The sequence below is a fragment of the Xenopus laevis genome, chromosome 2L (genome assembly GCF_017654675.1).
Source record: "Xenopus laevis strain J_2021 chromosome 2L, Xenopus_laevis_v10.1, whole genome shotgun sequence".
Taxonomy (NCBI): domain Eukaryota; kingdom Metazoa; phylum Chordata; class Amphibia; order Anura; family Pipidae; genus Xenopus; species Xenopus laevis.
The window spans coordinates 8317762-8344766 of record NC_054373.1 but is presented as its reverse complement, the minus strand read 5'-3'; the positions used below and the strand labels follow the sequence as shown (position 1 = coordinate 8344766).

At 38.2% G+C, this 27005-nt stretch overlaps 1 protein-coding gene across 50 annotated transcripts in view; it reads right to left on the bottom strand.

The window, feature by feature from the left end:
* Positions 1 to 15917, bottom strand: part of LOC108707843 (spore wall protein 2-like) — an 85899-nt gene extending 69982 nt beyond the window's left edge. For 48 of the 50 annotated variants that reach the window (XM_041581455.1, XM_041581461.1, XM_041581475.1 and 45 more), the window contains exons 1-13: positions 15841 to 15917; positions 9033 to 9053; positions 8612 to 8635; positions 4906 to 4932; positions 3895 to 3921; positions 3649 to 3675; positions 2974 to 3000; positions 2728 to 2754; positions 2053 to 2079; positions 1807 to 1833; positions 1491 to 1517; positions 1244 to 1270; positions 401 to 445 (exon numbers count right to left, since the gene is read on the bottom strand). In XM_041581455.1, the coding sequence (XP_041437389.1) occupies positions 401 to 445; positions 1244 to 1270; positions 1491 to 1517; positions 1807 to 1833; positions 2053 to 2079; positions 2728 to 2754; positions 2974 to 3000; positions 3649 to 3675; positions 3895 to 3921; positions 4906 to 4932; positions 8612 to 8635; positions 9033 to 9053; positions 15841 to 15910 (403 nt within the window). In that variant the 5' untranslated portion in view covers positions 15911 to 15917. The remainder of the gene's footprint in view (positions 1 to 400; positions 446 to 1243; positions 1271 to 1490; positions 1518 to 1806; positions 1834 to 2052; positions 2080 to 2727; positions 2755 to 2973; positions 3001 to 3648; positions 3676 to 3894; positions 3922 to 4905; positions 4933 to 8611; positions 8636 to 9032; positions 9054 to 15840) is intronic. The other 2 variants (XM_041581493.1, XM_041581503.1) reach the window with 2 other exon arrangements.
* Positions 15918 to 27005: the final 11088 nt, after the last annotated feature.

Sequence of the window (27005 nt, the reverse complement as noted above, 5' to 3'; positions counted from 1 at the left end):
CTCCAAGAGTGATAAAGTTATAAATAGCACTAAGAAAAGCAAATGTTTTTCAGTTTTTACTCATCTTTTAGACCATAACAAACTATCCCAATTCAAAACTCTATTTCTCATAAGATGGAAAAACCATTACCTATATTTATGATAGTATTAAGTTGGAATAATCTTTCTAATATTGAAACCAAGGTACTCATTAAGCTATTTTGGTTTAAGTATTTAACACAGAATATCTAAATGCACTTATCCCATTTATCCCTTGTAACACAGAACATTGCATCACAGCCAAACATCTAATTAAAGAGTTCTCCATTTGTGAGCAGTGGTGCTTTGGTATGCTAATGAAAATGTTAAATGTATTAAATGAGTTTAGATGACTTTAGAAAATGCAGTTTCTTTAGTTAACCTGAGTCATGATGATCTCCTTCTGGAGATATCTGTTCTTGAAAATCTAAAAATCATGAGAACAAAACATAAAAATTAAAAACCAGTCTAAAGTATATATCCAAGATTGAAACCAGTAAAAAACATTATTATCTCTATGTTGCGGACTGAATATATATATATATATATATATATATATATATATATATATATATATGAAATTGAACTCCATGAGTGATAAAGTTATAAATAGCACTAAAAAAGCAAATGTTTTTCAGTTTTTACTCATCTTTTAGACCATAACAAACTATCCCAATTCAAAACTCTATTTCTCATAAGATGGACAAACCATTATTTATATTTATGATAGTATTAAGATGTTTTTTTATTTCTTGAAGGTTCTGCTCATTGTTGGGTCTCCAAAAATAATCTTAAAATAACATAAGAATTTAAGATCAGATGAAATAATCTTTCTAATATTGAAACCAAGGTACACATTAAGCTTCTTTGGTTTAAGTGTTTAACACAGAATATCTAAATGCACTTATCCCATTTATCCCATGTAACACAGAACATTGCATCACAACTAAACATCTAATTAAAGAGTTCTCCATTTGTGAGCAGTGGTGCTTTGGTATGCTAATGAAAATGTTAAATGTATTAAATGAGTTTAGATGACTTTAGAAAATGCAGTTTCTTTAGTTAACCTGAGTCATGATGTATTTAACACACAAATCCGAGTGACTTTATCTGTATAAAATCATTCATGTTTACATTCATATGGACAATTTTTAACACACATTAAAACACTTAAATGATCAAAATATGTAAATCTGCATCATAAAATATTCAGCTTGGAACTTACCTCCTGTTGCTTTTGATTCATCTGGTACTATAAAAATATGAATATTTCCAAGTTACAGACCAAATAAAGATATTTTGTCAAGCACCAAGAACGTTCAATTTAGAAAGTCAGAATAAAAGAAGCCAATGTAATATAATTTTACTAATACTTTTTGTCTCTATCAAACTGACCATATTTTAAGTTATATTTCATATGCGATATACAAGTATAGTTTTCTTTTTTACACAGTATTAAGTTGTGCCATTACCTTCTGGAGCTATCTGTTCTTGACCATCTAAAAATCAAGAGAGTTGATTTTAAGTTGGAATAATCTTTCTTATATTGAAACCAAGGTACTCATTAAGCTATTTTGGTTTAAGTATTTAACACAGAATGACTTTAGAAAACTCAGTTTCTTTAGTTAACTTGAGTCATGATGTATTTAACACACAAATCCGAGTGACTTTATCTGTATAAAATCATTCATGTTTACATTCATATGGACAATTTTTAACACGCATTAAAACACTTAAATGATCAAAATATATAAATCTGCATCATAAAATATTGAGCTTGGAACTTACCTCCTGTTGCTTTTGACTCATCTGGTACTATAAAAATATGAAAATTTCCAAGTTACAGACCAAATAAAGATATTTTGTCAAGCACCAAGAACGCTCAATTTAGAAAGTCAGAATAAAAGAAGCCAATTTAATATAATTTTCTAATACTTTTTGTCTCTATCAAACTGACCATATTTTAAGTTATATTTCATATGAAATATACAAGTATAGTTTTCATTTGTATATAGTATTAAGTTGTGTCATTACCTTCTGGAGCTATCTGTTCTTGACCATCTAAAAATCAAGAGAACAAAACATAAAAATTAGAAGCCAGTCTAAAGTATATATGCAAGATTGAAACCAGTAAAAAAGATTATTATCTATGTTACGGACTGAATATATATATATAAAGTTATAAATAGCACTAAAAAAGCAAATGTTTTTAAGTTTTTACTCATCTTTTAGACCATAACAAACTATCCCAATTCAAAACTCTATTTCTCATAAGATGGACAAACCATTACCTATATTTATGACAGTATTAAGTTGGAATAATATTTCTAATATTGAAACCAAGGTACTCATTAAGCTATTTTGTTTTAAGTATTTAACACAGAATATCTAAATGCACTTATCCCATTTATCCCATGTAACACAGAACATTGCATCACAGCCAAACATCTAATTAAAGAGTTCTCCATTTGTGAGCAGTGGTGCTTTGGTATGCTAATGAAAATGTTAAATGCATTAAATGACTTTAGAAAACTCAGTTTCTTTAGTTAGCTTGAGTCATGATGTATTTAACACACAAATCCGAGTGACTTTATCTGTATAAAAGCATTCATGTTTACATTCATATGGACAATTTTTAACACGCATTAAAACACTTAAATGATCAAAATATGTAAATCTGCATCATAAAATATTCAGTTTGGAACTTACCTCCTGTTGCTTTTGACTCATCTGGTACTATAAAAATATGAAAATTTCCAAGTTACAGACCAAATAAAGATATTTTGTCAAGCACCAAGAACCCTCAATTTAGAAAGTCAGAATAAAAGAAGCCAATGTAATATAATTTTACTAATATTTTTGTCTCTATCAAACTGACCATATTTTAAGTTATATTTCATATGATATATACAAGTATAGTTTTCATTTGTATATAGTATTAAGTTGTGTCATTACCTTCTGGAGCTATCTGTTCTTGACCATCTAAAAATCAAGAGAACAAAACATAAAAATTAGAAGCCAGTCTAAAGTATATATGCAAGATTGAAACCAGTAAAAAAGATTATTATCTATGTTACGGACTGAATATATATATATAAAGTTATAAATAGCACTAAAAAAGCAAATGTTTTTAAGTTTTTACTCATCTTTTAGACCATAACAAACTATCCCAATTCAAAACTCTATTTCTCATAAGATGGACAAACCATTACCTATATTTATGACAGTATTAAGTTGGAATAATATTTCTAATATTGAAACCAAGGTACTCATTAAGCTATTTTGGTTTAAGTATTTAACACAGAATATCTAAATGCACTTATCCCATTTATCCCATGTAACACAGAACATTGCATCACAGCCAAACATCTAATTAAAGAGTTCTCCATTTGTGAGCAGTGGTGCTTTGGTATGCTAATGAAAATGTTAAATGCATTAAATGACTTTAGAAAACTCAGTTTCTTTAGTTAGCTTGAGTCATGATGTATTTAACACACAAATCCGAGTGACTTTATCTGTATAAAAGCATTCATGTTTACATTCATATGGACAATTTTTAACACGCATTAAAACACTTAAATGATCAAAATATGTAAATCTGCATCATAAAATATTCAGTTTGGAACTTACCTCCTGTTGCTTTTGACTCATCTGGTACTATAAAAATATGAAAATTTCCAAGTTACAGACCAAATAAAGATATTTTGTCAAGCACCAAGAACCCTCAATTTAGAAAGTCAGAATAAAAGAAGCCAATGTAATATAATTTTACTAATATTTTTGTCTCTATCAAACTGACCATATTTTAAGTTATATTTCATATGATATATACAAGTATAGTTTTCTTTTGTATACAGTATTAAGTTGTGCCATTACCTTCTGGAGCTTTCTGTTCTTGACCATCTAAAAATCAAGAGAATAAAACATAAAAATTAGAAGCCAGTCTAAAGTATATATGCAAGATTGAAACCAGTAAAAAAGATTATTATCTATTTTACGGACTGAATATATATATATATATATATATATATATATATATATATATATATATATATATATATATATGAAATTCAAGTCCAAGAGTGATAAAGTTATAAATAGCACTAAAAAAGCAAATGTTTTTTAGTTTTTACTCATGTTTTAGACCATAACAAACTATCCCAATTCAAAACTCTATTTCTCATAAGATGGACAAACCATTACCTATATTTATGATAGTATTAAGTTGGAATAATCTTTCTAATATTTCTTTCTAAAACCAAGGTACTCATTAAGCTATTTTGGTTTAAGTATTTAACACAGAATATCTAAATGCACTTATCCCATTTATCCCATGTAACACAGAACATTGCATCACAGCCAAACATCTAATTAAAGAGTTCTCCATTCATGAGAAATGGTGCTTTGGTATGCTAATTAAAAGGTTTAATGCATTAAATAAGTTTAGATGACTTTAGATAATACAGTTTCTTCAGTTAACCTAAGTCATGACACATTTAACACACAGATCCGAATGGCTTCCTCTGTATAAAATCATTAATGTTTAAATTCATATGGACAGTTGCATATGCAGTAAAACACTTAAATGACCAGAATATGTAAATCTGCGTAACAAAATATTCAGCTGGGAACTTATCTCCTGTTGCTTCTGATATATCTTGTTTAAGTGCTACAATAAGAATATAAGTATTTTCCAGTTAGAGACCAAATAAAGATATTTTGTCAAGCACCAAGAATGCTTAATTTAGAAAGTGAGAATAAAAGAAGCAATTTTAATACAATTTCACTGATATTTTAGTCCCTATCAAAAAGGTCACATTTTAAGTTATATTTTTTATGAGATGAAAAAAAGTATAGTTTTCTCTCATACAAAGTATGTGTTGTTACCCTCTGAAGGCATCTGTTCTTGAACATCTAAAAATCATGAAAACAAAACATAAATATTAGTGACCAGTCTAAAATATCTATCCAAGATTTAAACCAAGGGATAAAATTTTCATGTTTTTCTGGCACACTAAGAAAATGAATATTTTGATGTTATGGACCAAATAAAGATATGAACTTAAATGATTTTTGCATTCAAAGTTTGGTAAAGAACCCCTCAGGAGTGCTCAAGTTAGAAATAGCATTAAAGTAGCAAATATAATTCATTTTTCTCTCATCTTTCAGACCCTGACAAACTGTCCTAATTCATAATGCTATTTCTTATAAAAATTGACTAATGCAATGACATAATTAAATTTTCAGCAGGGAACCTACCTCCTGTTACTTCTGATTTCTTTTGTTTATCTGCTACAATATTAAAATTATGGCACATTGTCCTTTCTGCCTTTTCTTAGCCATGTCTGTTGTTGATTGGGTTCCTGATTTTCTCCACTTCCTCTGATTTTTTCCTGACCCTGCAACCTTGTTCTTATGGTCCTGCTTCTATCCTTGTTCCCTATTATCTAATCTCCTTTTTATACCTCGACTTTTTTCTTGACTCTGCAAGTTCTCTGCCTTTCCTGACCTTTTCCTGTTCCTGGTTATGTTTGTCTACTGTCTGCCCTTGACCACTGGCCTGAACTTGGACTTGTTTTTTCTATCTGCCCTATTTTCAATTGATTGCAGGGGTCTCTGTATCAGTTTTTCCTTTCATTAAAAGTGTATATAGCACATTTGCTCCTGTCAGTTTTCCATAAACTAATCCTTACAGGGTGATAGGCTAACAAGAGACATGCCATATGGGGGAGTGAAAGCCCACTAGGTGTGACTTAGAGTTCATACCATGATTCCTCATAGGTAATGTGGAGATCACATGATACTCAAACTCATTTATCATCCCAGAATCCATACTGGTTACACAAACTTTGTAAAAAACTGGATGTGGGTTCAATGCAATAATAGTTTCAAAAGTGTCCAAACATGACAAGGTTTGGCACTTATTTTTTTTCAGATACAAATATCTGGGCAGGTGCAGGTCACACAGTATTGATGTTTACTATTAATATAATTAGTAGGGGAGCCATTACCAATGAATAAACTATAATTCCTCCACTATGTTCCTGTAAGGAGTTATGGTGATATTATTCTTGGTCCATGTCCTACTCACAAGAGGTCATAAAAAACTCAAGCTGTCAAATGTGGTAAAATAATGGCTAGATTGTTTAAGCAAAAACAAAAATTAATTTTTATATAAAACATACAAATACCAGAGGGTTGTCACTCATCTTACTAGTAAGACTGCAAATACCTTTAAGCAATATTACTCCAAACTCTATAATCTTCAAACTACTAAAATACCCAAAGCCAAACATCAGTTAAAATAATGCATAACAGAAACTAGATACTCTTCAATTAATGACCCTGTCACTAATGAGGCATTGCATCAACCTTATCTCCTTGAGGAACTTAAACAGGCCATGTCCTCCATAGGATTGTCTGGAGCTTCCTAAAATAATCCTTCATAGATACATACATACATATATACATACATCAGAATTAGTCACACCCTTAGGGGCACATTTACTATGGGTTGAATATTGAGGGCTAATTAACCCTCGATATTCGACCATAAAATCCTTTGACTTCGAATATCGAAGTCGAAGGATTTACCGCATTTAGTTCAATCGAACAATTCAAAGGATTTTAATCCATCGATCGAATGATTTTCCTTGGATCAAAAATTGCTAGGAAAGCCTAGGGGGAAGGTCCCCTAGGCTAACATTCGTGCTTGGTAGGTTTTAGGTGGTGAAGTAGGTAGTCAAAGTTTTTTTTAAAGAGACAGTACTTTGACTATCAAATGGTCGAATAGTCGAACGATTTTTAGTTCAAATCGTTCGATTTGAAGTCGAAGCCGTAGTCGAAGGTCGAAGCAGCCAAAAAAAACCTTTGAAATTCGAAGTATTTTTCATTCCAATTGTTCACTCGAGCTAAGTAAATGTGCCCCTTAGTATCCAAAATAATGGTGCAATATAGCTCCCCTGCAGCTAAGGTCCAAATCAATGGAACTCTATCAGAGACTTCCCTCTTACAAATGGCACCTGACAGGGATGTCCTCTGTCCCCCTACTATATATATTAAATATGGAATATCTCATTAATTCAATAGGGAATACTATCTTAATCCAGGGAATTAAAATAGGGAACCATGAAATTAAGATGGCTGCCTTTGCAGACTTGGGGGGTTATTTACTAAGCTCCGAATACCTAAAATTTCCCCAAAATCAAGTTATTCTCACTTGATATTTAACGACTCAACAATACTTATCACAGACTCTTCTGCTTGGAACTCCCTCTACTCTCCCCATATTTCCCCAACAAATCCAATTATTGGACAGAAGTTCATCAGATAACACACCATGGACAGCAGATGGGCTAACTTTAAGAGACATATGTCAGAAATAACTCACTGGCTAATTGCTTCTCCTTGAATTGTACCATGAGTATGTAATTTATAAAACAATAAGATTATGTTGTATTATTATGTTGACTGTTATTGTTACTTTTTATTTATCTTTACAATCAGATCTTGTCCTATTCATATTGCAGTCTCTCATTTAAACCACTGCCCGGTTACTAGTAATTGGATCCTAGCATAACCAGTTAGCTTTTAAATTTCAAACTAAAGTACTGCTGAACAAAAAAAACTAAATTATTTTAAAAAGCGTGAAAAATAAATATGAAAACCAACTGCAAATAGTCTTAGAATATGATGGTCTACATCATACTTAGAGGGTTATTTATCAAAGGTCAAATTTTGTTAATTTGTTATATGAGCTTTTTTAGATCTTGAATGAACTTGAATGAACAACTCAAATGATTTCTAATTAAAGAAAAAATTCAAATGTAAATTTTCAAGATTTATTTTACCCCAACCCTGTAAATGCTTGAATATAAAAGCTTGAATTTAAAAATACACCATCTAAAGCTTATTGAGGTCATGTAGAAGTCAATGGCAGAGGTCCCTTGAACCATTTGCAAATGTTAATAGCCTTCATGATGTTCGAGTTTTAATCAGAGAGTTTTACTCAAAACTTGGTAAATTCGAGGCATTCAAATTTATTCACCGAAAACTTGATTGATTGGAGTTTTCCGGTTGTTAACCCCAAACTCGCTGGTTATAGTTTTTCCCATTCAAGTTTTTTTCTTAAATTAGAAAACATTTGAGTTGTGAGTTCAGTCGAGGTATAAAAAATAAAATTTGACGTTTGATATATAACCTTTGTGTCAGATGCACACTTTAGGGAGCATTGATGTGTGTTTAGTACAAAGGACCCCTATGCACTCAAACCTTATGCCAGTTATTTTTTTATATAAATGATACAGATGAAAGTGATTGCTGAACTAAGGGACATGATTCTGTGCACCATAGTGCATCACATGCATTGGAATTATTGGTTAGATTTCATCTATCAAATCAAACAAATGTTCTTTCTTTTAATTGCCACCTTGGTAAAGAGATATCTGTTGTATCTCTTAAGTACAGAATCACTTATTTAGTTTCACAAAATCAAATTAGGAACATTTACTAAAAAAACTATCCCTTAACAAAAAAGTGTATTGTACTCACACACAGGACTCAACCACTACCACCAATGTAGGTGTCTCCTCACCTGTTGCTTGTTGTATTTCCATACCTAGAAACACAAGCAGAATAGCATTACAAAGATTGTTCTGTTGATCTGTTTCTCAGGGGGTGCAGGGACGGGATGATATCACTCCAACTGTAAGTAAGTTAGTAAAGTGTGTCTAAAATATATCAGAGCACAAGTCATATGGCTGGGGTCACCTGGGAAACTAAGAACATGTGTAGCCACACATCAGATTTCAAAATTAAATATAAAAAATATTTTTGCTCTTTAGAAAAATGGATTTCAATATAGGATTCTGTAGGAGGAGTGTATTAATTGATGCATTTATAAAAAAAAAATTGTGGTTGGGGAAATATGTTTTTTGGCCTCAAACTCTAAAATGGATAAATCTACTCAATATGCTCTTGGTGAATAACTGGGAAATAATTAGATACACCCTTACATTCTTCTGCTTGTGCCACACCTAGAAATAAAAAAAGGATATTAGTCCATAGAATTGTGGTAATAAACCAACAATGACTAGAAGACATTATAACTAAAGTATGTTGCATTAATAACATTTTTCTTGATCACTATAAGCATTACAGCCCAACAGAATGGAGAATATATTGCAGTCTATAAAGTAAAAATGTTCTGTGTGGCAACAGCAATCTCTATATCTTTATATTTGCTCATGTTACAGAAAATGTTTTATTTCTTTCTTCAGTAATATACAGATGAAGCCAATTGGATTTGTGTGTTAAATGCGTCATGACTCAGGATTAACTGAAGAAACTGTGTTATCTAAAGTCATCTTAACTCATTTAATGCATTTAACCTTTCCATTAGCATACCAAAGCACCATTGTTAAAAAATGGTGAATGCTTTAATTAGATGGGATGCTGTGAGGCAGTTTTCTGTGTTAAATGGGATAAATGGGTTAAATGTGTTTAGATAGTCTCTTTTAAACACACAAACCAAGCTGGCTTCATCTGTACCTATTGGCACAATTTTGAGCCATAACAAGCACTGCATACCAGTATGATCACAGTGCATCCAATAGGTACACCAAGAAATGTCTTAAACTACCCAAGTAAAATGGCAAAATATTTAATTGTTTGGAGTGTGGAAATTCTAATCAAAGTGTGTATATAGATGATTATCATTGTTTTGTTATTATTGTTTATAACCTTGTTCAGGCTTGTTGTTTATTGTTTATGACTTTACAGAATCTGTCCTGAATGGATGCAATTTAAGATTGGATACCAGCCAACTTCCATGACTACTTCTATGATACTAACTTCTAGTAGTAACTCCTACAGTCCAGCACAAAAGTGTGGGCACCATTTGCCAAATTACATATTTAGTCAACTGTGTAAGTGAAAATTAGTAAACAACTACTGCAGGATTCAGTGCGTTAAAAAGTGACATATTTACAAATGTTAACAAACAGCTAAATTTACAAAGAAACCAATAAAATATCACTTGCAGCATGTGCAGTAGTTTGGGCACCATCCCTCTTGCCCATTTATGAATACTGTTTTTGCAAGGTCCCTAACGCTGACACTAATAACCTGATTAGGCCTTAGTAGTAATTAGGAGTTCTTAAAGGAAAACTATACCTCCAAAATGAATACTTAAGCAACTGATAGTTTATATCAAATTGAATGACATATTAAAGAATCTTACCAAACTGGAATATATATTTACATAAATATTGCCCTTTTACATCTCTTGCCTTGAACCACCATTTCGTGACTCTATCTGTGCTGCCTCAGAGATCACCTGACCAGAAATACTACAACACTAACTGTAACAGGAAGAAGTGAGGAAGCAAAAGGCAGAACTCTGTCTGTTAATTGGCTCATGTGACCTTACATGTGGTTTGTATGTGTGCACAGTGAATCGTACGATTTTAGGGGGCGGCCCTTATTTTTTAAAATGGCAATTTTCTATTTATGATTACCCAATGGCACATACTACTAAAAAAGTATATTATTATGATAATGGTTCATTTACATGGAGCAGGGTTTTACACCTGAGCTGTTTTACTCAGTATCTTGTAATAGAGACCTACATTGTTTGGGGGGTATAGTTTTCCTTTAAGCAGAGCTTAATAAAATCTGAAAATGAAGTTAACTGGTGACTACAAAGCAGGGAAGGGCTATAAAAACTTAGCAAAATACTTCCAGCTTGCAATGTCCACTGTCCATAATATCATCAAAAGTGGTCAGTTAAGGTGAATTGTGGATGTCAAGGCAAGATCTGGAAGAACATTGAAACTTTAGACAGAACAGCTATGGCTGCAAAGGATCAGCAGGATGGTTTGGTTGACACAGGATTGGTGCTCCTTCAAAGCCAGGTAATAAGGCACCCATGGTGATTAACTATATCCTTGTATTAAATTTCTTTGACCCCCGTTGATTTTACCAAAGGCAGGCTCATATGTTCTTTAAAAACTGAATCAGTATGTGGCTCCTTTCCTGCACAGTCTGCCATTACCATCTCCCTCTTTGCTTCAAGGTATCCCTTGAGGCAGATCAGATGTATGCATACTATAAAATTGCTTTGAAATGTACTGTGCTATGCACATGCCCAGCTTGAACCTGTAGATAATAGTACTTTATAAATATTTTGCCAATTTATTTTTAATTGACTGGTGTGTTTCCTGGTTCTGATATTTTGGTACTTCCTCTCTGGGTAAAGATAGGGATCATGTCTTGGCTTTATGGACCAGACTGACTGCAGTTGCTTTCCATTTAAATGAATGAATACCTATAGCAGACACTGGAACGCCCAGGTCAGGATTATCATCAGTGTCAGTGTCTATGCTAAGTGAAGCATTTCCATTCATTTCAGGTGAAAGCAGTGTACGCAGGAAAAGGCATATTGACAGCTGCATTTTCAGTGAGACACCATGGCAGTTTCAAGTTTAATTGTGAAGATGGAGGGAGCATGCACTCTATAGGCGCTCAGCACTTCTAATTTACTAGATAAATTTACATATATATATATATATATAGGTGAAGAATGGCGGCACTCACAGGATTTTCAGGCAAAATAAAGAAAAACTTTTTATTTAACTCGACGTTTCGATCCCTCACAGGGATCTTTCTCAAGAGTATACAAACATGCATGTGAGGGATTGAAACGTTGTGTTAAATAAAAATTTTTTCCTTTATTTCGCCTGAAAATCCAGTGAGTGCCGCCATTCTTCACCTATACATTTACCCTGCTGGCTCGGGCACCCAGGTACTCTATCCTGTAAATGGTGTGCACCTTTGGGACTGTATATATATGTATATGTATATATATATATATATATGTATATATATATATATATATATATATATATATATGAAGCTGTTTACACTTTCTTCATATTCAATACAATCTAATAATGCTAACTAATTTTGACGGAACAGAAATATCTAATTATGTGTCTGGTGCATTCTCCGCTGCCATTTTATATGTTCATACATTGTATTTTTATAGTAATAATACCTTTTCACTACATCCTTCTCTGTATACCTTCACATATAAAGACAAATGATTTTAAAGTATTTTCTGCAATATTTAATGTCTTAAAGAATTGAGAGGTACTGTCTCTTTAATGATTTTTTGTTCTGTTTTTTCCCAAATTTTTTTTATTGGTTGTTTTCTGTATATTTTCTCATATCCTGTGACTGTCATCAGAGCCCATGACTAAGTGGAAACGTGTAGGGTGGATTGAGATGCAAACCCAATTACATATCTTAGAACAGAAATACTATACCCTAGGATCAGAAACGCTACTGTCCCAAATCTTAGACTTACATCAACAGCTAAAAGAGCTAAAAGTCAAAGACACAGAAAAACACATTATTTGGACAAAAGAAATGTACTATGAAAAAGGAGAAAAACATCATACTCTGCTAGCCAGTAAACTCAGGGACCCAAAAACCTCTAGAAGAATCACCTCTATAAAAACCCCAACAGGCCAGCATTCTTATAACCCTGAACAAATTGGGAAACTCTTCCATGGCTTTTATCAAAAACTTTATAATTTACAATACATGCACATACAGGACCTGACCCAGACCCACTCACAAATTTTTTTTAACGACACAAATCTACCCAGGTTCAGAACCTGACCTTGAAACACTTAACAGAGAAATTACCCCAGAGGAAATAGCCACCACACTTAAAACAATGCCCAACAATAAAATGCCAGGGCCAGATGGGCTCCCATATATGTATAATAAAACTCACCATACCTAACCAATTTTTTCAATCAGTTCCTTTCCAGCAAACCCATTTCTTCTTCTATGTTAACATCCTATTTGTCTTGAATTCCTAAAGAAGGAAAAGATACAACACTCTTCACTAACTATAGACCTATTGCCCTACTTGATTGAAGAAACAAAAAAAACATACATAAATGGTCTACAACTAAACTTTCCTGGTTTGATAGGATTTCAGCACTTAAAATAACTATTCTTCACAATTTTTTATATCTATTTAAGACATTGCTAATATCATTCCCCCTGCAGCATTTAAAAGTATTTAAACCATTCTGCACAAATTCATCTTGGGCAACAAACGTTAGGATCCCTAAGTCGACCTTAAATACTTCTGTACAGCATGGAGGACGCGGAGTCCCACTATTACAAAAATACTATGAGGCAGCCCATCTCTGCCAACTATTCGCTTAATCACAACGGGAACCCACCTCTACATGAGGCTACATGGAAAACAAAATGTCTCACAAATCACATGTAAACTCTCGGATCTGGTCCTACAATAAGTTGACCATCTCCTGAAGGGACTTCTTCATACCACACAGCCCATGATTCATATCTGGAAATACCCCCAAACTCAAATACAATTTAAAATCAGCTTACCCTCTTTACATAATCTACCTAAAAATCCAGACTTTCCCCCCAGGATGAAAGCAAGACTTTTACAGTAGATGGCAGAGGATCAATCAATATACAATTAGGGACCGACTAGAGGACTCCACCCACATCCTTCTGAACTTGATGGATCCTATCTATAACAAGCAAAAAATTTTCCCTTCTCCTATTTGAGTCACTAGCTCTACCGGGTCTACCACAGAAAGGTCTAATTTCAAAGTTATACAAACTGCTGACAGACCCACAGTCAGATACTTCAATTAACAATTCCCATAGGGAGGAAGCACACCAAACATATGATTTTGCCTTTTAGGACATTTATTCAGCAGTGTTGGCACAAGCTTTCGGGGTCAACCCCTTCCTCAGGTGCAATGAGGTTGCACCTGAGGAAGGGGTTGACCCCGAAAGCTTGTGCCAACACTGCTGAATAAATGTCCTAAAAGGCAAAATCATATGTTTGGTGTGCTTCCTCCCTATGGGAATTGTTGTATGAAAACCAGGCTTGGAAGTAGCTGGAGGAGTTGAATGCACCCTAAAGGAAAAAGGAAAAGTAAGTGGTGTGCCGAAGAATATGTATGCAGATACTTCAATTAAACATCAATACATGCTGAAATGGGACAAGATTCAAACACAACAACCTAACAATGAATATTTTATATCGATCTGGGCCAATGCAAAAAACAAAATGGTAACGTGCATTAATGGAGGGAAAGTGTTTATAAATTTCTCATGTTTTGGTATCATACACCAGACAAACTACATACAATATTCCCAGACCATCCCAACACCTGTTGGAGAAACTGTGGAGAGGTGGGATCCCTTCTCCACATATGCTGGTCCTGTTCTAAAATACAAAACTTCTGGGATAAGATAACCCACTGAACCTACTGTCATTGAGATTTAAGGCTGGCACACTGTTTATTCTACTCAGTCCGTTTTCTTCCTTTCTTTTCTTTTCTTCCCCCCTAACAAACCCCCCACCTACCCAGTTCAAGTTTTGCCCCCATCTTCCTATATTTCTATAACAAACACGACTCATCATGTCAAAATGATTCTCAAATGTTTCTCAAAAACTGTTTCACAAAAAAAAAGAAATGCATATAAGGGATAATTTACTAAGAAAGTGCTAAATTATTATTGCACTTGCTAATAGGAACCAATCAGCACTTAGCTTTAAAATTATTTCACAATTTAGATAATTAAACCATAGTTTATATGTGCAGCATAAAGCAGCCCCGACATCTCTGTCTGTTCAAACAAACAAAACTAATGAATTTTTAAAATTCAGAAATATAGGAACCCTGAGTCCCTAATCCAACAGAAAATAATAAAGCTTTATTAAAGCCTGCATAATTATTTTGATTTAAAAAGGGGGTAATTATGTGCACATGAAATTTTGTGTAGACAAAGCTGTTTCTCTGTAAAACTGAATAGAATTTAGTAGTATACCCATTTTCATGTATACCATACTAGTCTGAGACTTTCATTATTTTGGGATCCCACATTTGCCTAATACATTTCTTGTTCTGTATCTAAGCACAGTTATGGAAAGGCTGCTGTATTTTCCATTGGCAATGGTTCAAATGCTACATGTGATATTAGGCTTAGGTGCTGAGAATTACATAAAAGTTAGTATCATTTTAATATTGACCCTGTATATGGAGTGCATTGGTGGGACCAGCAGTCCCATCCCCAATCCATAAAAAAACATAGTGGAAGTGCAATAGTCTACATTCCAGGTTGGTTCTTTGATTTATGCACATTTTTTTACATTTTACATGCAAAGTGTGGTATAGATTGTGGTATAGATCTTATAGGAAATCATAACCTGACTATACCAAGCATTATTTTTATAGACTCAATATCCTTTAGTATTTTTGTTATTACTAATATTATAGAATTATTGATTAATTATTAAATATAATTATTAATATGCCCCAGACATTTTGTATATATTTGTGGAGAGAAAAGCAAATCCTTATAGAAGATAAATACATATTCATCAGATCTGTCCAAGCTATGCTTTTGTTGTCATTTTCTAGCTCTAAGAATGTATTAACTCAATAAGGCCTAAGGAAATAAGCTTTTCCATTTTCCAGTTGTTCCACAATTTGAATAGGCAAATAACTTCTTAGGGGTGCCAACTCACAGATAACATTCGGTCAGTAAATTACCAGAATATTAAAAGCTACACTTTGGAGGCCATCTTTAAACTACAATTCCCAAAAGTAGACAGAAGTTTACAAGCACCAGCAGAGACTTCCAGCATCACCTTATACCCTTAATTTACATTAGTACAAGGAAAGGGAATCATACACTTACATTATATATCAATAGGAAAATTACATGAATGAAAGCTGTAAATATTCTCCTTACCAACATCTTGAGTGTTCATTAGGCATAAAAGAAGGAAAAGGTAAGCACATAGAAGTTTTGTAGTCCCCATCTTTACAACATTTATCGAACATCCTGCAATCTCATTCACGTTTTATATAATATTGCTATATGTGCACAGTGATTATGACACAAAGCCACAACAAAGAGATTTAAAATTAATCATGCACAATCAAGGTAATGAAAAGTAAATATTTACCAATTACATATTTTGAAAAAGCAGTTAATTCAAATGCAAAATCTACTCTTTCATCTCAAGAAATATGTTGTTTCCAGGAGTGTCTGTTCTTGTGAGACAATGGGTCCCATTCAAATCAATGAAAATATTTTATTTTATAATTTATCAAAATAAAATCTATACGCAAGATTTAGTTTAAGGAGAGAACATTTTATCTCACTGTTTATCACATGAAAACATTATGGGAAATGGAACTGAATTAAGACAAGCTTTTTTTCCTCCTCAAATTGAACATCACCTATAAGTTTTGATTTGATAAACTGTAAAATAACTTTTTCTTGTGGAATTAAATTTTGCCCATTATGTAACAGAATAATGGTATTGATTCTTATCAGGTTACAAAACAGCAGGAATTATTTTAAAATACCATGTATTTTCAAGGTAATACACATTGGCTGGCATGGCTGGCAAAAGAATTCACTCTGCCACCTCAGGGGCCCCACTTTTCCACTGCCATTAGCCTCCTCACCCCTCACACTGTGCATTGTGTATTTTTTACTTTCTAGCAGCTGAAATTGGGGGTATAAATGAGTCGCTGAATGTTCCTGCCAGTAACTGGGCCTGGGTTAGAGAGGCCCACCAGGTTTCATTCTCGTGTCTTGCTGGCCCAGTCCAACCCTGAGTAAGTTAATATTGCTAATGTCATTTTACAAGAGACTCACACAGTACCAAAATATTTTAAGGTTATTTGCAAATCACAATTAAAAAGCCTCTGTATTGAAAATTAAAAAAATGAAAATGAAAAATGTTTGTTTATCAAAATGCTTTATCAAAATTCCCCTGTTAAAAGGTACAAAAAAATAATCATTAAGACCAGTGCTACATTAACTTTGATGTACAGCACATTACAAGATTATTTTATGTGAAATGTAAAGGTGGCCAGTTGACTGATCCACTTGTTTTGTGAGGTAGACAAACGAGTGAAGCTGGGCCTGATTTGGCCCCCACATGCAGGGCCAAATCAGACTGATCCAACCATTGGCCCCAGAGATCAGATCATGCATTGGGCATTAGAGGATCGTTGTATGAGGACTGAATCAATGCTCTGTGCAGTCCTCATCCTGCATCTGAAAATTGCACATTTAAGGGCACATTTACTAAGGGTTGAATATCGAGGGTTAATAAACCCTCAAATTCAACCCTCGAGGTAAAATCCTACGAATTCGAATATCAAATTTGTAGAATTTACCGCAAATCCTACGATCAAATGATCGAAGGATTTTAATCGGTCAATCGACGGATTTTCCATCGATCAAAAAACCTAAAAGTAATGGGGAAGGTTTAAACTACCGAAGTATGTAGTCTAAGTTTTTTTTAAAGAGACAGTACTTCGACTATCGAATGGTCAAATGATTTTTAGTTTGAATCGTTCAAATCGAAGTCGTAGTTGAAGGTCGTAGCAGCCTATTCGATGGTCGAAGTACCCCAATAAAAACGTTGAAATTCGAATCCTTCACTCGAGTTAGTAGATGTGCCCCTTAGAGTCACATTCAGAAATAAATCATACTGTTATTTTAACACTGAAATAAAGGTAATTTTAGGATTAATTGACTATGCAGGTTGTGGAAGTTAAATGAGTTATGGTCACTCTGATTCCAAGAAACAGCTAAGATCTTCAAAACCACTAATAATACTAGAATTTATGTGTGAATAACAATTTGAAAGCCTCAGATGTTATGAACAAGAGTAATAAACTGTATTCATAACAGTACAGCATCAACAAAAACCAATTAATTTTTTGTGTTTAGAGCCCCTTTAACCCTTTGCCTGCCAAGCATGTATGCCATATGTGCTGGCAGGCAAGCCCTTATCTCTGCATCAGCAACTTTTGCCACCTCCGCAGAGTGTCGGGAGGAATTACAGTCCCCTGGGCAATGAGGCTGGGGGGCTGTTATGTTGGTTCTGTGGGCCAACCTCCAATCGGATCATGGGTCTGCTGCTCTCCTGAATTCCTTCTCCTCCTGTTCTACCCATGCACGTCTTGCTGTGCATTGCTCTGATCCAATGGACCTCTAGGACCTCCAGGACCCCATTCAGTGACCCTCCTACAAGAAATATGGTAAGTGACCATTTTTTACATACTTGCACACACTTACACTCACTTGCATACATTTATGTACTTACACACATATTTTAGTAAAGATTGTGATTTTTAATTTTAATTTTATTTTGCACAATCCTGCTCCCTTTTGCTCACTTATTCACACACTTTTTACTCTTTTCTTTAGTTTTTCACCTAAAACAGTTAGTTTTGTTGTTTCATTGGTTTGGGAAATTTTTGTAGTGTTATTGGAATTTTATCCCTCCCTTATTGTTCCTTATGTGTGTTTTTAGCATAGCTTTGCAGTTTGGTACTTTGGTATACAAAGATGTCTTTTCACTTGTTGAATTAGTCAGAGTGTGTACTTTTCAAAAGTATATGTTTTTTGGGGGGTCTTTGTGCAGTTAGGGGGTCTTACGGTACACAATATGATGTCTAGTGATGGGCGAATTTGCGCCATTTCGCTTAGCCAAAAAGTTCGCACATTTCGCATTCTTTTAATTTGGGGTCCGCACATGTCACCTGCTTTGGTATATCTATGCATATTGGGTATCAAACTGTTCAGTAGACCTTTGGCGTCAATATTTAGGGTGTTATACCATTGTATGTAAGAAATTGGTTGAGATAAATGCAGCAAATTGCAATATCTTTAGGCAATTTTCAGAGAGGCCATAAAAATTGCTGCCTTTAGTGTAGCTTTGCAGTTGGGTAGTTTGGAAAAGAAAGACATAATTACCCATTTTTGATTCATCAAAATGTGTACTTTCCAAAACTATCTGGTTTTTGGTTTGGGGGTCTTGTACTATTACGTAGTCCTACAGCACATTATACGCAGACAGGGGGACAACTTGGCAGCTGAGAAAATTCGTATACACTATTTGGGGTCTGCATATGCCACCTGCTTTGGTATAGCTATGCATATTGGCCATAACACTGTTTAGTGGCCCCTTGCCATTTTTATTTAGGGTGTTTTTCCATTGTATATAAGAAATTAGGTGAGATAAATTAGGCAAATTGCAATATTTTTTAAGCGATTTTCAGAAATGTCATGAAAACAGCTGTCTTTAATGTAGCTTTGCAATTGGATAGTTTGGAATAGAAAGACAAAATTACACATTTTAGATTAGTCAGTGTTTTAATTGTGGTTCTATGAGTCTCTCGGAAATAATTGAAACACACTAGCTACATATAAGCAAAGGTTTATTACACATATAGAATGAAAAAGATATACATTACTGAGTGAGCAAAGTATCCAAGCAACTCTGCTCTGCCTTCAAGACTTGGAGATCCACAAAACAGTCTGCAGATCGAGGCTCAAATGGTTCCAAAGATCCTATGGCTATACCACAGGCCTTGTGGTTGTCACGTGCAAATCCCTCAACTGACCGAATGGAGACCCCCAGTTTATATAGTCTTAGCAAATAATGACCTCATATAGTAATTTAGTAAGAAGATATAATGATTTGATTAATAACAGATCTTGCTTCCCATGCGCTCATCAGGATCTGGCCAGACTCCCAACAAGCACATCCGAAACAGAGATCTTATCTTAGCTAACTGGTAGCTGAATAGCATATTGTGCCCCTAGCTATACTAAAGAAGAGTCTGATAACGACTTCAGAAATCATACACATATTAGAGAATACATATGAGAATTGTCAGGGAACCGGGAGTTCCCTCTGGGGAGTTGTCCGGATATAGGAGGAAGCCCCTCAGGAGGGATCAGGATCGTGGTATCCAGGGATTCAGCAGAAGGGGTAATAAAGTTCAGGCAACAGGTCAAAAGGCAGGCAGAATATAAACAGAGTCCAAAGTCCAGGCAGGGGGTCAACAACAAGAGATCAATCAATCGAATACACAGGAAAAACAGCAACAGGGAACCCAGGAATCTAATCAGGAACAAGATCCTATTTTCGGGCGCCATCTTGACGCCTCAGGCGTCCTTTTAAAGGGGTTTTTTGGCGCCCTTGCGTCGGCGTCAGCACGTCTGCGACCGACGCGCTGCGCCTGCGTCCGTCGCGCCGTTGTGACGTTTTCGTGCCTGCGCACTTGCGCGCAGGCGTCTCTGCGCCGGTGCCGCTACCCACGTGGCGGCCATGGGCGCCGCCATTTTGGGAGCGGCGTCGGAAGGAATAGCTGCGCCGCCCGGAGCTCCTGGTCCTGCTCCGGGCGGCGATCGTGACAGTACCCCCCCCTCACGGGGGGCCTCAGGACCACCAGGACAAGGCTTCTGGGGAAACTTGGCGTGAAAATCCCTCACCAGACGAGGAGCGTGAACATCACGGTGTCCTTCCCAGGAGCATTCTTCAGGACCAAAGCCCCTCCACTGAATGAGGTACTGAAGGGACCCTCTGGAGATCCTGGAGTCTAAGATTTTCTCCACCTCGTACTCGAGTTGACCCTCCACAGAGATGGCAGGAGGAGGAGATTGACCGCCAGAGAACCGGTTGGTGATGGCGGGTTTCACCAGAGACACGTGGAACACGTTGGGGATTCTCATCTCTGGTGGAAGCTGAAGTCTGACAGCCACAGGGTTGATTATCTCCAAGATGGGAAATGGACCCACGAATTTTGGACCTAACTTGGGAGATGGTATCTTCAACCGGATATTCCTGGAAGAGAGCCAGACATTATCACCCACCTTGTAGGGAGGAGAGGATCTTCGACGACGATCCGCGAAAGTCTTATGAACAAGAGCGCTCTTCTCTAGGTTCGACTTGGTAGCAGCCCAAATAGCAGACATATGGGCTGCGGAATCGTCAGCAGCCGGGACGTCAGATAGTACAAAGTCTTGGGGAAAAGCTTGAGGATGCTGCCCATACACCGACATGAACGGAGATCTTCCTGTAGAGGAATGACAAGCATTATTATGAGCGAATTCCGCCCATGGGAGGAGATCTGACCAGTCATCCTGGCAGAGGGATACGTGGTTCCTCAGGAACTGTTCCAGGGCTTGGTTGACACGTTCAGCTGCCCCATTCGTCTGCGGAAGGTATGCAGAAGAAAACTGAAGAACAATTCCCAGGTTCTTGCATAGGGAACGCCAGAATTTGGCAGTAAATTGGGTGCCTCTATCGGAGACGATCTCCACCGGGAAACCATGCAGGCGGAAGATGTACTGGATAAATAACTGGGACAACTCCACCGCAGAGGGCAACTTCTTCAAAGGGATGAAATGGGCCATTTTGGAGAATCGATCAATGACAACCCAGATCACAGTGTTCCCACAAGAGGGAGGAAGTTCGACAATGAAGTCCATGGACAGGTGGGTCCAGGGACGGGAAGGAACCGGCAAAGGCTGTAGTAACCCACTGGGGCGAGAGTGGCTTGACTTAGACGTGGCACAAACATTGCAAGCAGCAACGAAGTCCTTCGCATCTTTGCGGATATCAGGCCACCAAACCAGGCGTCGTAAGAGTTCAAGAGTCTTAGCTGGGCCAGGATGTCCGGCTTGCCTGGAGCAATGGGTCTGTTGCAGGATAGGCAGACGCAGCTCAGGAGGAACAAATGCCATTCCAATGGGTGTATCAGAAGGAGCAGAAGACTGACCAGCCAGGATTTGGTCGGCAAACTGTGGATACAGGGAGGCAATAATCTTGATTGGAGGAATGATTGGCTCTTGTCTCTCAGGAGAGCGGTCCACCGGAGTGAAGCTACGAGACAAGGCATCGGCCTTCAGATTCTTGGAGCCTGGGCGATAAGACAAGATAAAATTAAATCGAGAGAAGAAGAGAGCCCACCTTGCTTGTCTGGGGTTTAGCCTCTTGAGGGACTGGATGAACTCGAGATTCTTATGATCGGTGTAGATCTGAACAGGAATCAGAGAACCCTCCAGGAGGTGACGCCACTCTTCAAGGGCAAGTTTGACAGCCAAGAGTTCTCGGTTCCCGACATCGTAGTTCTGCTCTGCGGACGAGAACTTCTTGGAAAAATAAGCACAGGGATGCAACTTCCCATCAGCGGGGTGTCTCTGGGACAAGATGGCTCCAGCTCCGACTTCAGAAGCATCAACTTCGATGCAGAAGGGTAGTTCAGGATTGGGGTGTCGGAGGACAGAAGCGGATGTGAAGGCCTCTTTCAATGACTGAAAAGCTTCAATGGCAGATGGAGGCCACAAGCTGGGTTTACCCCCTTTCCGAATGAGGGCCAGGATAGGTGCAATGCGGGAAGAGAACCCCCGGATGAACTGCCGATAATAGTTAGCAAATCCGATAAATCTCTGGATTGCCTTGGTACTCAGCGGGATAGGCCACTCCTGGATGGCAGACACTTTCACGGGATCCATCTCAAATCCCTCAGGAGAGATAATGTATCCTAGGAAGGGGATCTTGGACACTTCGAAGACGCACTTCTCCAACTTGGCGAAGAGAGAGTTCTTCCTCAGACGAGAGAGTACCTCCTTCACCTGGGAGCGATGGCTTTCTAGGTCTTTAGAAAAGATCAGGATGTCATCCAGGTACACGACTACGAACCTTCCTAGGAGATCCCGGAACACATCGTTAACAAACTCCTGGAAGACGGCAGGGGCATTGCAAAGGCCGAAGGGCATAACGAGATATTCATAGTGCCCGTCACGAGTGTTGAAAGCCGTCTTCCATTCATCACCCTCACGGATGCGAATGAGGTTGTACGCCCCCCGGAGATCCAACTTAGAGAATATCTTCGCCCCCTTCAGCTGGTCGAAGAGCTCTACGATCAAGGGCAGAGGGTACCTGTTTTTTACAGTGATTTTATTCAGCCCCCGGTAATCTATACATGGCCGAAGACCTCCGTCCTTCTTCTCCACGAAGAAGAACCCAGCCCCTGCAGGAGAGGTAGAAGGGCGGATAAACCCCCGCTGGAGATTTTCTTGGATGTATTCCTTCATTGCGGTAGTCTCAGCAGGAGAAAGAGGGTAAGTGCGGCCTCTGGGGGGCATGGCTCCTGGCAGGAGTTCGACAGGACAGTCGTAGGAGCGATGTGGAGGAAGGAATTCCGCAGACTTTTTACAGAACACATCGGAGAATTCCTTATAACAGGAGGGAAGAGACTTTAATTCGGTTGAGGAGATAGTTACCTTCTTGAGGGGTTTAGCAGGAAGGCAATGCTGTAAGCAGAATGGGCTCCAACGAGAAACCTGCCCTGTGGACCAGTCTATGGTGGGATTGTGCAGGCGCAGCCAGGGGAGACCCAAAACAACAGGAACCTCGGGACAAGAGATGATAAGAAACGAAAGTCTCTCTTTATGCAGGGTCCCAACCTGCACAAGTAGTTCGCCAGTGGTCATCGTGAGTACAGACTCCAGGGGTTTATCATCTATGGCGAAAATCCTCATGGGAGAAGGCAAAGGAAATAGGGGGATTCCCATGTACTTAGCAAAGAGAGCGTCCATGAAGTTACCCCCCGGCTCCGGAATCGAGGAAAGCATTCCCGAAGATGGTCTTATCAGTCAGACGAATCTGGAAGGGAAGGAGAAACCTGTGTGAGTTTCCTTGGGTCTTCCCCTGAGACCAATCTCGAGACTTTTGAGTTGTGCCCCCTACATGAGTTACCATAGACATACCTCGGGGTACAAAACTCTTAGCCTTTGCAGGACAGGCATTAGCGAAGTGGGAATGTCCGCCACAATACAGACACAGGCCTGACGTCCGTCTGCGGAGTCTCTCTTGTTCAGTGAGGCGAGTTCTTCCCACTTGCATGGGTTCCTCCTGGAGAGAAATGGATGCTTGGGCAGGCGGGGTGACAGGAGCCTGCAGGAGAGGCCTCTGGAAGCGGGGTGCCAACGTGGGTTGAAACTTCCTGACACGATCTCTCAGGGTTTGATGCTCTCTCAGAAGAGTGTCCACCTTAACAGCCAAGGCGATAAGGTCCTCAACTTGCGTGGGTAATTCCCGGGAGACCAGGTCATCTTTGATGCGGAGGGAGAGACCATTATAAAATGCAGTATGGTATGCGTCGTTGTTCCAACGAGTCTCAGCAGCAAGTGTACGGAATTCAATAGCATACTCCGCTACACTGCGACTCCCTTGGCGGATTTGGAACAGACGGGAAGCAGCGGATGTCACCCGGCCGGGAGCATCGAAAACGATCCGAAATTCTTTGAGGAATGCTTCCGCGTCATCCATCAGTGGGGACTGCTTCTCCCAGTGTGGAGATGCCCACTCGAGAGCTTTCCCTGCCAGACGAGTAATCACAAACCCCACCTTGGCACGTTCAGAGTCAAATTCAGTGGGGTGTAGGGCAAATCGAATCTGGCACTGATTCACGAATCCTCGACAGGCTTGAGGATCGCCATCGTAGAGAGGCGGAGCAGGAATATGTGGACCAGAGGTGGGGGGCTGGGTAGCCTTGGCAGCAGCCGCTTGCGGAGGAGGTGCCGGCAGGGGGGTCGCTGGTGTCAACAAGGAGAGCTTTTCCAAGATCGCCTCCAGCGTGTGTCCCACGTAATTCTGCCGGGCTTCATACGCCTCCATGCGGGAATGCAGGCCCCGAAAGGCCCTGCCGAAATCTGGCTGAGCTTCCTCAGAGGAATCCATGGCCCGAAAATAATGTCAGGGAACCGGGAGTTCCCTCTGGGGAGTTGTCCGGATATAGGAGGAAGCCCCTCAGGAGGGATCAGGATCGTGGTATCCAGGGATTCAGCAGAAGGGGTAATAAAGTTCAGGCAACAGGTCAAAAGGCAGGCAGAATATAAACAGAGTCCAAAGTCCAGGCAGGGGGTCAACAACAAGAGATCAATCAATCGAATACACAGGAAAAACAGCAACAGGGAACCCAGGAATCTAATCAGGAACAAGATCCTATTTTCGGGCGCCATCTTGACGCCTCAGGCGTCCTTTTAAAGGGGTTTTTTGGCGCCCTTGCGTCGGCGTCAGCACGTCTGCGACCGACGCGCTGCGCCTGCGTCCGTCGCGCCATTGTGACGTTTTCGCGCCTGCGCACTTGCGCGCAGGCGTCTCTGCGCCGGTGCCGCTACCCACGTGGCGGCCATGGGCGCCGCCATTTTGGGAGCGGCGTCGGAAGGAATAGCTGCGCCGCCCGGAGCTCCTGGTCCTGCTCTGGGCGGCGATCGTGACAAGAATATCCTGAAAGAACAAGTATTAGGTCATCAAGTTGATTAGTTCTCGTGATTAATCTTGCACAAAGCTTCATTTTACAGGATTATAGATTATAAGGCCGCCTTGTATACTATGATTAAAAGCTTTGTTATACACAATTATACATTATAAAGCTGTCTTTTTACACTATATTGGGCTCAACATACGACATCGGGTTCAACAGTAGAACAGTTGTTTGTGTTATATTTTTATACAGTTCTTTATCAAGGTATTGCAATGAGCTATTGGGTTTAATTAGAGTACTACCATGAGCAATTATTGAAAAAACTCCTATTATTACAGTCAAAATGTGTACTTTTCAAAAATATATGGTTTTCAGGGGTCACCATAAGTTTGTAGCTTTTATCCCACATAAAACTGGCAGTGTTTATAAATTAGTGTTAATGTCAACCATCAAATAAGTATGCACTATGACTTTGAATTTGAGTAGTAAAGCTACTAAATGGAGAAAAAGTGTGCATGTACCCCCTAGTGTGGGGGATAATAATTTGCCACTTGTATCCTACTGTATACGCGGTAATCGAGACCCTACAAATTTTATCTTCTAGCTTTATATGTTCCTGGGAATAACTAAATTCTACTTAAAACAATGCCCTTTTTCAAACACTCACATCCAGTGCCATCTCCCAGACCCTAGAATCGAGTCATAGAGCACTAAGGGGATGTACTAATGCACCTGCATCCACTTATGTGCATTTAATTTTTTGCACTTTGCACCTACCCTGCATTTTTTAAACAATTACTTGGATGTTTATGTATTTCTTGGTGTTTATATAGTTACAACACGTCCCTTGCATCACTTTACAGAGAATAAACAGCATTCATCTGAATAACTGCCCCAGTGGAGTTTACAGTCTAAGTCTACAGTTTTAGCACTTATGGGCCACTGCTCCAACCATTTTAAATAAAACCACTCACTGAAAATCCTGCTCTTTGTTCATGTATTGTTCATATTGCAATGTTTTTCCTCTGTATAGAAACAGTTTTATATATATATATATATATATATAAAATGGTATATATATATATATATATATATATATATATATATATATATATATATATATATATATATATATATATATATATATATATAAAATGGTTGCTGGTGTCCGCACTCTTTTCTTGTTAGAGCAGGGGTGCACGATCAATATTGTAGATAATGGTGTGAAGGATCAGCACTCTCCCATTAGTTTAGTGAATGAAGTGTTGTTTTATTGAATACACAACATTAGATCCGACGTTTCGGTCCCACTTGGGGACCTTTTTCAAGGATGGTGTGTACATACATGTGAAAGCTTAAATACCCACCCCCAGGGTCGGACTGGACATGGGGGGGCCCACCGAGTAACTATACTCCGGGCCCCCCGTGCGCATGCGCGAACGTTTCGGCGCATGAAAGCACGCATGCACGAACGGGTCGCCGCACGCCAGCGCGCATGCGCGAACACCAAAGCGCATGCGATACCGGCGCAACGATTAATTTTTATTTGGGTGCCAGAACATTGGGGGAGGGGGCTGGGCCGGCGGGGGCCCATGAAGGCCGGGGCCCACCGGGTATTTTCCCGGTTTCCCGCCGGCCCAGTCCGACGCTGCCCACCCCCAATTAGTGAATTTGGCGCCCTTATGACGTCATGTGTCCATATACAGAATGCTGCTTCCAAAATTCCAAATTCACTAATTGGGGGTGGGTATTTAAGCTTTCACATGTATGTACACACCATCCTTGAAAAAGGTCCCCAAGTGGGACCGAAACGTCGGATCTAATGAT